General features: G+C 62.4%; 1 protein-coding gene across 1 annotated transcript; it reads right to left on the minus strand.

Annotated features, from left to right (window-relative positions):
• Nucleotides 1–472: 472 nt before the first annotated feature.
• Nucleotides 473–7,434, minus strand: FGF3 (fibroblast growth factor 3). Its single transcript, XM_070782811.1, has 3 exons — nucleotides 7,215–7,434; nucleotides 4,887–4,990; nucleotides 473–859 (listed from the first exon to the last, which is right to left on the minus strand). The coding sequence occupies exons 1-3, from the start codon at nucleotides 7,432–7,434 to the stop codon at nucleotides 473–475; spliced, it is 711 nt and encodes a 236-aa protein (XP_070638912.1).
• Nucleotides 7,435–12,940: the final 5,506 nt, after the last annotated feature.

A 12,940-nucleotide genomic window follows, 5' to 3' on the forward strand; every position in this document is an offset into this window, starting at 1 on the left:
CTCATCTATTAAATAACAACGTAGAGCAAAATACTTTTAACGTTTTGATCACCCCCCGCCCCCACCCCATTGTCCCACAGCGCCTCCAACAGCGGGGACCCCTTGCTCCAGCTGATCCTCCCCCTGTGGGCAAGGGCGCTCCCAGCCGTAGCAAACGCACAAGTGTCCCGTTACAGCAGTCCCCTCCAAGCCAGGACGGGGGCTCCTTGCTGCGTTGACGTGCTGGTTGTTTGAGATAAACAGGAAGGGTTGGGGGTGTATTCCGTTGGCCTGGGCGGAGCAGCCGGCTGCCAGGTGGGAAGAGCGAGAGCACGGAAGTCAGGGGTGGAGCCCTGCACGCCCGGGTCGGCTTGGACGGCGGGGACTCCAGGCCTCCGTCGTCTGGTCTGCATCCCGGTCCTGGCAGCCCGAGCTCGGAGCCGGCCGCGGGGCGGGGACGCTCACGGCCTCCGCTCCCTCCCCGGGGCGGGAGCTAAGCTCGGCCTCCCCGGTCCCGGTCCCGAGGCCTCCTCTGCTGCCGCCGCCGCCGCTGCCGCATGGAAGCGGCCCTGCCGGGGGGAGGAGGCCTGGCCTGGCCGCCACGCAGCCCGGCCGTGCCCAGGAGCAGCCGCACCATCTCGTGGTCCTTGCGGTCCAGCACACGGGGCAGGAAGAGAGAGGACTTCTGCGTGCGGCGTGTCTTGAAGCCCCGGCGGGGCCGGCCCTTGCCGTTCACGGACACGTACCACAGTCTCTCGGCGCTAGGCTGGCGCCGAGCCCCGCGCCCGCTGGGCGCTGTGCGGTACAGCCGGGAGGCGTAGGTGTTGTAGCCCAGCTCGTGGATGCGCTCCACGAACTCGCACTCCGCGTTGTAGCTCTCCTGCGGGGCGGGCGGGGGCCGGGGTCAGCGCACAGAGCCCCCCGAGGACGCAGGCGGGGAGGGGAGCCCTGGGCCGGGGTCTGGGTGGGGTGGGGTGGGGACCGCCCCGTCTCGCAGGCGGGCGTCTGGACGGACAAACGCAGAATGGAAGGAGCTTTTGCCAGCGCCCCCCGCGGGCTGCTGTGGGGTGTCTTCAGATAGGGGGCTGGGCAAGGGGCAGGTATGTCTTATGCCAGCCTAGGCTCTAGTCCCAGCTGTAGGTGGACAGACACGCCAAGCCCCCCTCAGCACTGTTTCCGCCCCCCCCCCCCCCCCCCCCCCCGCACTGTGCCAAGGGGCACAGGGACAGCTGGCCAGGAGGACTGGCCTCTTCTCTGGGAACTGACCATGAGGTGGGAGACCCTCAGGGCCCCTCTCCATCAGCAGAGGGGGGAAGGGTGCAGGTGGCCCAGTGGACCGCAGCCCCATTCTCCGGGGTCACAGGCTGTTCGGGGCCAGACCTACAGACCGGGAAGCTTATGATCCCCGAGGACCTCAGGAAGCAAGATGGGAAGCGCCAGCCAGCTCTCTCTGGTGACTCAGGAGCCCCGAGGCAAGGCTGGAGAGCATGGGGGGGGAGAGCCTCCCCCCATAACCGCAGCCCCTCCTCTGTGCTCTGCCGCCCCTCAGTGGATGCTCGGGGCTCTTTGGGTCTGCCTACGGATGCCACTGCCTGAGATTTTACAGACGGGGAAACTGAGGTCCAGAGGGGTGCCAGACCCCAAATCACAGAGGGATCTGATGCCCCTGAGGCCTGTGCCCACCCCCTGCGTGTTGTGGGGCCCTCTGGGGTGGGTAGGTGGGAGGCCTCAGGACAGACCTGCCCCACCCGCATGCCGCACGCTGCTTCAGCATCTTACACCTGCCGCCCCACCCCGGCCCACATTGAGTGTCTGTGAAAACCTCGGCAGCTGAACCAGCTCTCCTCCCAGGCCCCTCTGTCCTGGAGAAGGTACCTCCTCCCGGGCTGAGGCCCGTCCTGCAGGAAGCCTGGTGGGTTTGCTCTTTGCTGGGACACTTGGGGGCGGGGGCCATTGAAGGGACACAGAGCTGTGACAGGGGCTCAGGCCCTATAGGAGGGCTTCTTGGGGGCGGAACATTGTTTGCACCTTGAGGGGGCTCCTGGATGGGGGGAGGCTATGGGTAAAGGGCCAAGACGAGCTAGAAAAAGGCATCACAGACGCACCAGGACGGCAGGTCCCAGTGCCTGTCCCACCCCCGCGGTCCCATCCCAGACTCTGCTCCCCAGGGGCCCTCCCCAGAGCCACCCCAACCCCAGGGTCCACCTGCTCAGACTGTACTCCTTGCCATCACCCTCGTCCTCAGGGAGGCTGCTCCTCCTTCTCAGCTTTGCCAGCTCCTGGCGCTGCTCCAGAAAAATCAGCCAGGGCAGGGCAGAGGCGGGGACCAGGCAGAGGTGCACAGGGAAGGCAGGCACCCTCCCAGTGGGGTGACAATTGAAGGGGAGGGCATGTTCCCGTGGGGCAGGAGGGGGCAGGAGGGGGCAGGGGCACTCCGGGCAGTAGAGTACAGGGAAAGCGTGGGGTCGGGGCTGGGAACAGCAGGGCTTGTTCTAGAGAAGCCAAGGGGTCCGGAGCCTGAGTGGGGATGGGAGCTGTGAACTGACGGTGGGAGGAGGAGGCAGAAGGTGGTCTGGGTTGCTCCACTGTGAGCTGAGCTAAGGAATCTGGGTGATAATCTGGGGGCGATGGGGCATTCCTGGAGGCCATTAGGTGAGTGGATTTGCAGTTTAGGGAGATGACTGATCAGTACCTAGCACAGAGTGTGACATATGGTAAGTGCCCAGGACATTGAGGAATGAATGCCAGGTGGATGGAAGGAAAGAAAGGTGGATGGATGGGTGTTGATGGGTGGATGTGTGAATGGATGGATGGACAGATGGATAGATGGATGGAAGGAGACAGGAGGGAGGGAAGGGGGCTGTGGACTGGAGGAAGGAGACCTGGAGGCCAGTAGCTGGGTCCCGAGACTGCTGTGACGGTCCAGCTGGGAGAGGACGAGGGCCTGAGATATAAGGGCATGGGGCGGGGTGGAGGGAGGCCAAAGCTGAAGACAGGGATTCAGGAAGTGTGTTCGAGGACTTGGAGGCAGACTGAGTGTGCGGCTGAGAAAGAAGCAGGTGTCCACCAGGACTCCCGGCTGACCTTGGGTTTAAGTGAGTGGCTGGCGGGGTAACAACCACGGAAGGGGAGTCAGGGGAGCTTCTGGATTCAGCTGGAGGTGTGCTGCCCTCTGCCAGGTGGTCTCTGAGCCATCAGGACATTTGGGGGGACCTATAACTCTGAAGGGAGGTCAGGACTGGGATTGGGGGCTGTCAGAAGCAAGGGCCGCTGACCCAGAGTGGATGAGCTAGCCTGGAGGGCGAGAAGCAAGGTGATGGCAAAGACCAGGGACTCAGATAGTCAAGAGGCAGGGCAGTTGGAGCAGCACTCACGGGCAAATTGGGGCACCCAGGACGGGGACAAGGGGTGGCAGGAGTGGCCCCTGGGCTGCCTCACCTTCCAGCTTATCTGCAACATAGTGAGGCCTCCCATGCCAGGCGCTCTGCCAAGTCCCACCCCACCGAGCTAGACCACCGGGCTACCCGCGTGGGACCAGGAACCTCTCCTCTTCCGTCCCCGAAGCCAGGGCTTCCAGCTCTCAGAGACAGAAGCCATAGGGAGACTCTAGCCCACTGGGCACGCATAATTCTGCCCCCCAGGGTCCTGGCCTGGGTCTCCCATGGAAGAGATGGCAGCAGCCAGATGCTTCCTCTCCTGATTCCAGCTCTACCTGCCTCCCTGTGTGAACAAAGGCCGCCCCTGGTCAGTAAGACCTGCATAAGCACTGCACGCCAGTTAGGCCTCCCCTCACCATCAGAGATGGGAGGGACTGTGGGTGGTCCCAGCCCATTTCAGGAACAGAAAGTCAGTTTTGCTCACTCCGCACCAAGGGGGAGGGCTGGAGGGGTCTGGAAAGCCACCATCCACCTCAAGAAAAAGTCAGACCAGACCCTGGGCTAAGGGCATGTGTTTATAAACCACACTTGGTGTTTACAGACTAGAGGAGGCTGGGCACCCAAGGGTCCCTCTTCCCAGACATAGACTCCCCCAGGTCACAGAAAGCAAATGGGTATCTTCCTACTTCTGCATTTCCTTTAGCCAAACCGTGAAAAATCTGTGATGGAAAAAGCTGCTTAAAGGAGGATTTCCCTGAATTTCTTGACGGTGCTTTGCCTGACGGGGAAATGTCTCTGTTTCCCCTGCAAATGCAATCGAACGGAGGAGTGGGGGGAGCCTCTCACTGCCCAGGGAGCATCAGCGGAATTGCATGTAATGACTAGTTGGAGGTAGGCAACTTCCTAGGACATGTATTTCACTCCATGTATGCCCCGCCCCTGGGGGACGGACACCGCCAACGCCCACAGTCACAGGACCCCTTGTTGTATAGAGACCCAGATGGTACAAAGACTGGGCTCCAAACCTATGTGCCTGGGACGTGGGCCCCATCGCCCTCTTGGTTCCCTCCTACCGACTCACAGCTCTTGCCTTTCCGCCCTGTTCCTCACTCTGCTCTCAGGAATGCTCTGTCTGGGTGAGCCCACAGAAGACCTTTTGCCTCCTGGACACCCTTGCTTCATCCCCAGGCTCGCCAGGGTCCGTTTATCTTGGTAGAAACTTGGGGCACAACCTCTCCTCTCCTCCCAGTTACCTTGAAGGTGACCACAGAATGCCTGGGGAAGCGTTTTCTCACCCTACAGCACTGGAGAACATAGGATATCTCTACCCCGTCAGCTGGCAGCCGCCTCTAAGCAGAATCGGGCGGAAGAGCGCCGGGTGGGGAGCCATGGGACCTGGGGTGCTGGTCCCTGCATGTCCCCGGACAGAGCGTTACGCTGCCCGTGTCCCTGTGTGTCCTCTGATGTAACGTCCAAGGGAGCCAGCTGCTCCGTTTGTGCCCTGCGCCCAACACGAGCCCCTGGACTCACCGAAGCATAGAGCCGACCCCTCTTGTTCATGGCCAGGTAGCGCCCGGAGAAGAGCCCCTTGATGGCCACAACGCCCACCTCCACCGCCGTTATCTCCAGGATGCCTGTGAGGAGTCGGACAGCCTGTCACTCCCTCCACCTCCCACAGAGCCTGGCAGGGAGGGCTGAACACCCCATTTCCCTGCGCCAGCTCTGGGGGGGATGGGGGTGCTGAGGGCAACCCACACTGAAAGGGGGCGACTTTGGAAGTTTGGGGGAGGGAGAAACCCCTGGGTGGAGGTGCAGAACGGGGAACACCAGGGAAGGTGTCTGCAAGGAGAGGAACGCAAACCTGGGAGGGAAGGAAACCAGTACTTCCCCACGCTGGACGTGAGCTCCCTGGAGCCTCCCCAGCACTCAGTGAGCTAGTTTCATGATGGGCTGGCCAGACGCGCCAGCTGAGACTGGGGCTGAGGGACTTGCCCAAGATGGCACACAGGTGTCTGAACCAGGATTCAAACCTCTTGAACGTGGCAGTGTCTGGGCTCACTGGAGTGCCTCTGGGGGCCTGGGAGGGGGAGCTGGGCCCTTGGCAAGGTCGGTTGATAATGGGATCCACCAGTGTATTGAGGGTGCCACCCAAACCTGCTGGCAGTGTGCGTGGGTGGGAGATAATTGTGTCGAGCCTGTAGGGTGTTGGCAGGGAGCTCACAAAGGGCAGCCGCCTGTGTTCACCCACTCCCCACCCAAGGGAAGACAGTTTAAATCTCCCCTAATGCCTTCCGTTAGGACCGAGGGCACTTTTTTTCTCCCTGGGGAGCCTGCAACAAAGCCCCACGTGGGGCCACGGTGCCCCTGGGGTAACAGCCGGTGCCCTCTCCAGGGGGCGCCTGTCCGGTCCAGCGTCTTGCCTCCGGCACATGTCAGCGATCACAGGGCCAGGCCGCCGGCCGCCAGAGGCTTGCCCGGAGCGTGCGGGGGCCCGGGAGGCACAGGATGCCGGCCTCTGGGCTCTCTGGGGCGCAGGCTGGGCGGATTCCCCCCGCCCCGCTCCGTCGCCCCGTCGCGCCGGCCTGAAGACCATAGTACCCGCGTCTGGATGTGGGACCAGGGCGGCTCTGGGCCGCCCGCCTTGGATGCCTCAAGAATTTGGATGCTCTGCGACTCCCGGGAGTGGGAGGGGAGACTGCATTTGGACAGAACCGAAGAATCGCTACCAGGCGGGCTCAGGGGCTTTCGCAGTCCCGTCCCGCGCGCAGTGGACGCCCTGGTAACATTTGGCTTCCACCGCGCGGCTCCGGAGGCGTCTTCCGAAGACGCCCTCGCCGCGGCTTTCCTGGAGGAAGCAGAGTTGTCCGGCCGCCTCTGGAATACACCGCGCCTTTTCCTGAGCCCGGGGCAGGGGGAGGAGCAGATCACGGGGCGCAGCGGGGGACCCCGATTCTCTGGCCACACACCCCTCCCACTGAGCTCCTGCCCGGCCCCGAGCTCGGGTCTCCAGCTCCTCACTGAGCGGAGCTGCGTCGAATCCCCACGGCCCTGCGCTCCTCCTCGAGAAAGGACTCCGCACGAGCCCGGGTCCCCGTGGCCAGAGGAGCCAAACCTTGGGACCTTGCGGGACTCCGGCTCGAGCGCAGTCCGGGCGCGGATTCCGGCTGCGGGGCGGGGTGACAGTGTGTCCGCGCCCGCAGCACCAGGTTGACGCCCCTGCGTGCTCCTAAGCCGCATCCTGTGGCCCCCCACCGGCGACCCAGGAGCTCATCCCGCCGGTCGCTCGGCGGCCGAGGGCAGAGGCGGGAGGGCTGGGGACTCCGGTCTGGGGACACGATTCTCTATCCTTGCGGTCGCCTCCCAGGATCCCCGGGAGTCCCGCTCTGTCCGGCGAGCTTCTTCCGCGCGCCGGGGCGGCCACCTGGGTGGCCGCGAGCCGGGAGGGCGGAGGGGATGGCCGGGAGCCCCGAGGTCGGCAGGAGCAGAAGGGGTCGAAATAATAAAGAGGACGATAAACGCCTTGTCCAGGGCCTTTTCTCCGAAAAACTCAAAGGGCTCAGATTTGTCAGGACCACCGAACCCAACCGAGCGGGGAGTCCCCGGACGGCTTTCCTCACACCTCCTCGGACCAGAGGCGGCGGGGCGCCGGGGGCAGCCACCAGCCGCGGCCTCTTCGGACGTGACCCGCCGCCCCCCCACCCCAGATCCCCTCTCTTCAGCTCCCAGACGTTGGGGGAGCCCAGGGGACCCCAGCGGTCTCCCTCAGGCCGCAGCGTTGGTCCGCGTCCCCGGGCGGGCACCCTTGCCTGGCCAGCCCCCGCGTGGGCACCGCTCCTTCCGGGGGCGCCGGACACTCACTGTAGGCACTGTTCTCCAGGCTGCCGTTGACGCGGCCGCTCGGGTGCAGCTGGAGGTGGTACTTCGTGGCGCAGTAGAGCTTGCGGCGCCGGGGCGCCCCGCCGAGGTGCTCGTAGACGCCGCCGCGGCCGCCCGCATCCCGCCGCGGCCGCGCCACGGGGCCCGCGGCCGGCCAGCCGGGCTCCAGCAGGCTGAGCAGCAGCAGCCAGATCAGGTCCATCGTGGCATCGCGCCCGCCTCGCGGCGGCGGCTGCAGGCGAGCGCGGCGCCCATGGAAGGGACGGCGAGCCGAGCCGGGGCGAGGTGCTCGGAGCCCGCTCCCGCGCCTGGCGGTGCCGACTCCGGCTCCGCGGAGCGGGGGAGGGGAGGGGAGGGGAGGGGAGGGGAGCGGTGGGTGCGAGGGAGGGAGAGGGAGACAGAGAGAGAGAGAGATCCTTTAATTTTCACCCCGAAACGGGTGAGATTTCCGTTGCTGCGCAAAGAGCTGAAAGAAAAGACGGTTCGGCAACAAAAGGCCGATGCGGTCCCCAGGCAGAGGCGCGGGAGGCGCGCGAGGGGCGGGAGGCCGGGCGGGGTGGAGAGCCGGGGCAGGGCGCGGCGTCCGGGCCGGGCGCCCCCCGCGCTCGCTCGCCCCCCGCGTGCCGCCGTCGAGCCGTGGCTCTGCTCCGCCGCGCGCCCCGCGCCCGTGCGCCCTCCCGGTTCTGAAAGGTCCCTTCCCCGCCCCCTCCCCCGCCCCCTCCCCCAGACCAATTATGCCTCCGAAAATTATAGACCGAGGTCTCGAGGCGGCCGCCCCAGGCCCTGTCACCCCCTCCCGCCCCTCGTCAATCCCCTGGCACAATGGGAACGCCGCCGATGACTGATGTCCGCGAATACAACTCGCGGGGCAGTCGCACTGACAAACGCCCATTAAAGGCGGCGCATAATGAAGGGGGCCCGCGGAGCACCGCAGAGGGGCGGGCCCTGCGCGCGGGCGCGGGCGCGCGTGGGGGACCCCGAGGTTCTGACTGCGCCCAGGGCTGCCCACTGGAGCCAGGACGCTGCCCTCGGCGGCCCAAGGCTTGAAGGTGCTTTATCCCCTGGCGCATCCCAAGCACCCGGCACATGGCGGGAAGGACGAGGTTTGCGTTTGGAACGTCCAGTGTCAGGAGCGCGCCAGGGAGGGGGCTGGGGCTGTAGGAGGGCGACAGTGTAGCTAGAGAAAGGGGCACAGAGACAGACAGCCCTGGAGAGCAAGAGAGACAGACAGCTCAGAGAACAGGAGAGGATAGGACAGAACAGAGAGAGACTGAGGACCAGAGATGGGGACCCAGAGAGCTCGGGACAGATGGCTTGAGCAAAGCATGGGGAGCCTGCTAGCCACCGAGAAGGGAGATGAGCGGAAACTGGCAAAGGTGGGTGGGCATCCCCGCCGGGGGGGTTGGGAACAGCCATGTAGAGGCCCCTGCGCCTCGAGGGGGCCCCTCCCCTCTGGATCCCAGTGAAGAGGGGCTGAGGATGGAGTGCTGGGAAGAGCCACATCCTCACCCCCTCTCTTGCTCCCCCACCCACCCACCCACTCTGTGCTCCTGCAGCCCCCTGCCCAGCAGCTGGTACTGACACCCAGGCTCAAGCAAGGGTACTTGGCAGGCATGAGGGCTCCCTGTAGGGTCCAATAGTCTAGGCTCCAAGTTCAGGGGCTTGGGGATGAGCCCAGTGGGCTGGCGTCCCCTGTCCCTTCTACCTGAATCGGGATTTGGAACCTTGGTCCTTCCTTAGGGGAAGGGGTGTGGGGGGGGGGCACCAGGGGCTCTCCTGAGCTGCAGGAGCTAGTGCATCCCATTGGGATACGTCTCAGTACCCTGACCTAACACAAGCAGGGCAGCGTGTTCTCAGTGGGCCCTCCCCAGCACCCGCAGTGCCTAAGTGGCCCTGGACCAGCCCTGGGGCACCACTCAGTACCCCAGTCCCAGAAGAAGTGGCTTCTGGCTAGAGTCGGTCTAGTCAGACAGAGCCCCTGAACAGTTGAAAGAACAGGCCACCAATTGCTAGAGCCCTGTGATGATGGAGCCGGCTTTACAAGGGACAGAGGACCGCTGTCAGGCAACCCCTGAGGATGGAGCCAAGGGCAGTGCATTGGGGCTTCACCCACGGAGCTGGCCTGGGGCTATTGGTCACTTGAACTTCCAGAGAGAACTCAGGAGAGACATAGCAAGGGTTGTAGGTGCCCTGCACCCACCCCCTCTGCCTGCACCCTAGAACTGGTTGGGGGGGATTACTGCCGCAGAACAGGGGTCCAAGAGCGCTGAGGGTCAGGAGCTTCTGCCGGTTTTGTTCACTGTTGTGCCTGCAGCTTCTAGACTGTGCTGGTCACAGAGCAGCCCCTCAGAACCTACCCCATGGATGAATGAATAGCTCAGCTGCTTCCTAGTCCTGCGACCTTGGCCGTGCAGCATCATCCTCTGAGATGCTGGCTCCTCGTGTGCGTTCTTGTCGTTCAGTCACTAAGTCATGTCCAATTCTTTGCAAGCCCATGGACTGCTGCACACCAGGCTTCCCTGTTTTTCGCTGTCTCCTGGAGTTTGCTCAAACTCATGTCCATTGAGTCGGTGATGCCATCCAACCATTTCATCCTTTGTCACCCCTTTCTCCTCTTGCCCTCAATCTTTCCCAGCTTCAGGGGCTTTTCCTATGAGTCGGCTCTTTATATGGGGTGGCCAAAGTGTTGGAGCTTCAGCTTCAGCATCAGTCCTTTCAGTGAGTCTTCAGGGTTGATTTCCTTTAGGAAAATGCCTCAAATACAGTGAGAGAAACTCAATGAAAGTACCTTTGCAAAGGCCCCACCACCCTATCGGTGCAGAGGCCGACCCTATCACTAAGGGACCACAGTTCATTATGCAAACCCGGCGCTGTGAACAGTTAGGCCAGGACAGCAGACCCCCACGCCCCAGGTTCCTTCCAGCAAACCTGACTCCCCATGGGCATTCTTGTTAGGGGAACTCCTCTGAGGCAGCTAAGCTCCCTGGCCCCGGCAGTAACCTCTGGGCTGAAGTCAGAAGGAGTGTCTAAAAGCCAAAATTGCTGTCTTCCCCACACCAGGCTCTGGGGCAGCCCCTTCCTCTGCTGGTGTTTGGGGGCCTCGCCAACCCTCCTGCACCCCAGCCCACCGCCCACAGCCTCTCCTTCTCTGCCCCGACCTTTGCTTTCCTACCCACTGAGTCTCCTGGTCATCGAAGTCTCCCTGATCCCCGTCTTTCCTGTCCCCAAGGCTCCCGCAGACCTGGGCTTAGCTCTGAATGTTGCTGGGCTGCCAGGCCCTAGGATGCCAGGGCATAGCCAAGGAGGGGTGCCCGATTTCCTGCAAGCTTCCTGGCAGGCACAGAGGCGTGCTGGGCCAGGTCGGGGCACCCACAGAGCCCACCCCACGGCGGCCTCCCCCTCAATACGGAACCAGGTGGGGGTGTGTAATTCGCTAATAGCGAGCCTGTTAATTGCTACCAAATGGTCATTGCTGCCATTTGACTGATTGGTCTCCTCCAACCCCAGCCTGGACACTCCCAGGCCCGGCCCCAGCCAGCCTCCTACCACCAGTTCTGGGACTTCTGCTGTGAGTGTCCTCACCCCCAGATCCCCTCCCAACCCTATCTGGTATCTGGGTGACCCCCCTGACCTCACTTAGGTCCAGGCCTCACACCTCCAGCCGCTTCCCCTGGAGAGGGAGCTGGAGAGGGCGGATGGAGAACAGTGTTCTGTGATGTGGTCCCAGCCTGCCCACCGGGGTGACTATCAGATGTGGTGCTGACTTCAGGCCCCAGACTCGCTCTAATTACCCCCTGTCCCCAAGAGCAGTGGGAGAGAAGCCTGGGCCACAGTGGGCCAGCTTGGAGCCAGGGTAGCCCTGCTCAGCCCCGCCTTAGAGATGAGAAATGGAGGCTCGGAGACCTGCAGAGACTGGCTGAAGTAAAAAACCTTCTCATCGTGGCAAAAGAAACCTCTAATCTTTAGCTGGGAGGCAAGGTGAGGGGTCTGGCACCTCCATCTGGCCCCTCGACCCCCGCAAGTAGGCTGAGGGTCCAGGGCTGAGCACAGGAGTCTTTATTCTCTGGCCCCAACTTTGCTTCCAGCAAAGTCAGAAGATAAGGAGCAACAGGGATAGTCCTTGAGGGCAGACTCTCCAAGCCCAGCCGGGGCCAGTTTTTGCCAATAGACACTGCCTGTGGGTAGACCAGTTGACTGCCTTCCCCTGCTGAGACCACCCACTCCTAAGGGCAGAATTTGGTCCCAGTGCCAGGTAAGAGCCCACTCACTGGGGGGCTCTCTCTCTCGAGGGTCTTCCTGGATGCACCCAGCTGGGGGCCCCCTTCTCTCCAAATATCCCAGGATCCCTGGGCTGCAGGGGTGGTGGGACCACTGGCACCCAAGGGGCCCTGAACATTGCCTGTGGGCAAGGAGAGTGAGGGCTGCTGGGCACAGAGAGGAGGGGGTCCCCACTCTCCTATAGGCCAGCAAAATCTTGGGGCGGGTCATCCCCATTGAGGGGTCCTAGGCCAGGCAGCTCACCAAGGAGGGGAAGGACAGACCCAGGAGGGTGACCCAAAGTCTGGGGGCTTCAGGAATACTGCTGGTGCTGCTGCTGCTGCTAAGTCGCTTCAGTCGTGTCCGACTCTGTGCGACCCCATGGACAGCAGCCCACCAGGCTCCCCCGTCCCTGGGATTCTCCAGGCAAGAACACTGGAGTGGGGTGCCATTTCCTTCTCCAATGCATGAAAGTGAAAAGTGAAAGTGAAGTCGCTCAGTCGTGTCCGACTCCCAGCGACCCTATGGACTGCAGCCCACCAGGCTCCTCCATCCATGGGATTTTCCAGGCAAGAGTACTGGAGTGGGGTGCCATTGCCTTCTCCGTTCAGGGATACTACTGCCATCCAAATCAAGTGTTTTAAATTATTCATTTATTTTTAATTTTAAAGAGCTTCAGTGAGATGGAATCCACATATCCTAGAATTCACCCTTTTAAATTGTACGGTTCAGTAGTTTGTAATACACTGCTGTTGTGCAGTCATCACCACAGTTGATTTTAGAACCTCATCGTCTCAGAAGAAACCTCGAACCTTTAGCTGTCATTCACCTCTTCCTCCCTCCCCCACTCAGCCCCGAGCAACACAGATCTACTTCACCTTTCCAAGGATGTCCCTATCCTGGACATTTCACGTGCATGGAGTCATGCAGTATCTGTCTCCCTGTGTCTGCTTTCTTTCACTTGGGATAATGTTTTCGATGTTCAGCTATGTGGTAGCGAGTGTCAATGATTCATTCATTTTCAGGGCCGAGTAATAACCCCTTGTATGGGTGGACCACATTTTGTTCATCTCATCGTCTGTTGATGGACCCTCAGCTTGCTTCCTGGCTATTATGAAGCTCCAAACTGAGCCTGAGAGGAGGAGGAAGAGGAATTCTTTCAGGATTGTGAGGAGGGTAGGGGAGACACACCCCATGACCTGCCCCTACTCCTTCCCCCTCCAGACGGAGGGCAGCCTCCGGCCCCTGGACCCCCTCAGTGCCTGGTGAGGGGCTGCACACAGAGCAGCTGGAGCTACCAGGAGCCTCCAGAGATGGTGGCCTGGCCAGACCTCTGCGTGCCTCAGTCTCCCCCTCTGTGACAAGAAAGACCGTCCCTCCTCCTGCATGTGCTGGGTGTGAGGACTCAGTGAGGGAAAACCACATCGTACTGGCTGCAGGCCATCAACTCA

Source organism: Bos indicus, chromosome 29 (genome assembly GCF_029378745.1).
Source record: "Bos indicus isolate NIAB-ARS_2022 breed Sahiwal x Tharparkar chromosome 29, NIAB-ARS_B.indTharparkar_mat_pri_1.0, whole genome shotgun sequence".
Classification (NCBI taxonomy): domain Eukaryota; kingdom Metazoa; phylum Chordata; class Mammalia; order Artiodactyla; family Bovidae; genus Bos; species Bos indicus.

Bases quoted from the DNA above. Each gene is read 5' to 3' on its own strand.
- FGF3 (XM_070782811.1), bottom strand. From the start codon at position 7,434: ATGGACCTGATCTGGCTGCTGCTGCTCAGCCTGCTGGAGCCCGGCTGG. The intron at 4,991-7,214 runs GTGAGTGTCCGG...GACTCCTCACAG, and splicing joins CCTGGAGAACAGTGCCTACA to GCATCCTGGAGATAACGGCG. The intron at 860-4,886 runs GTGAGTCCAGGG...CCCGCCCCGCAG, and splicing joins GGGGTCGGCTCTATGCTTCG to GAGAGCTACAACGCGGAGTG.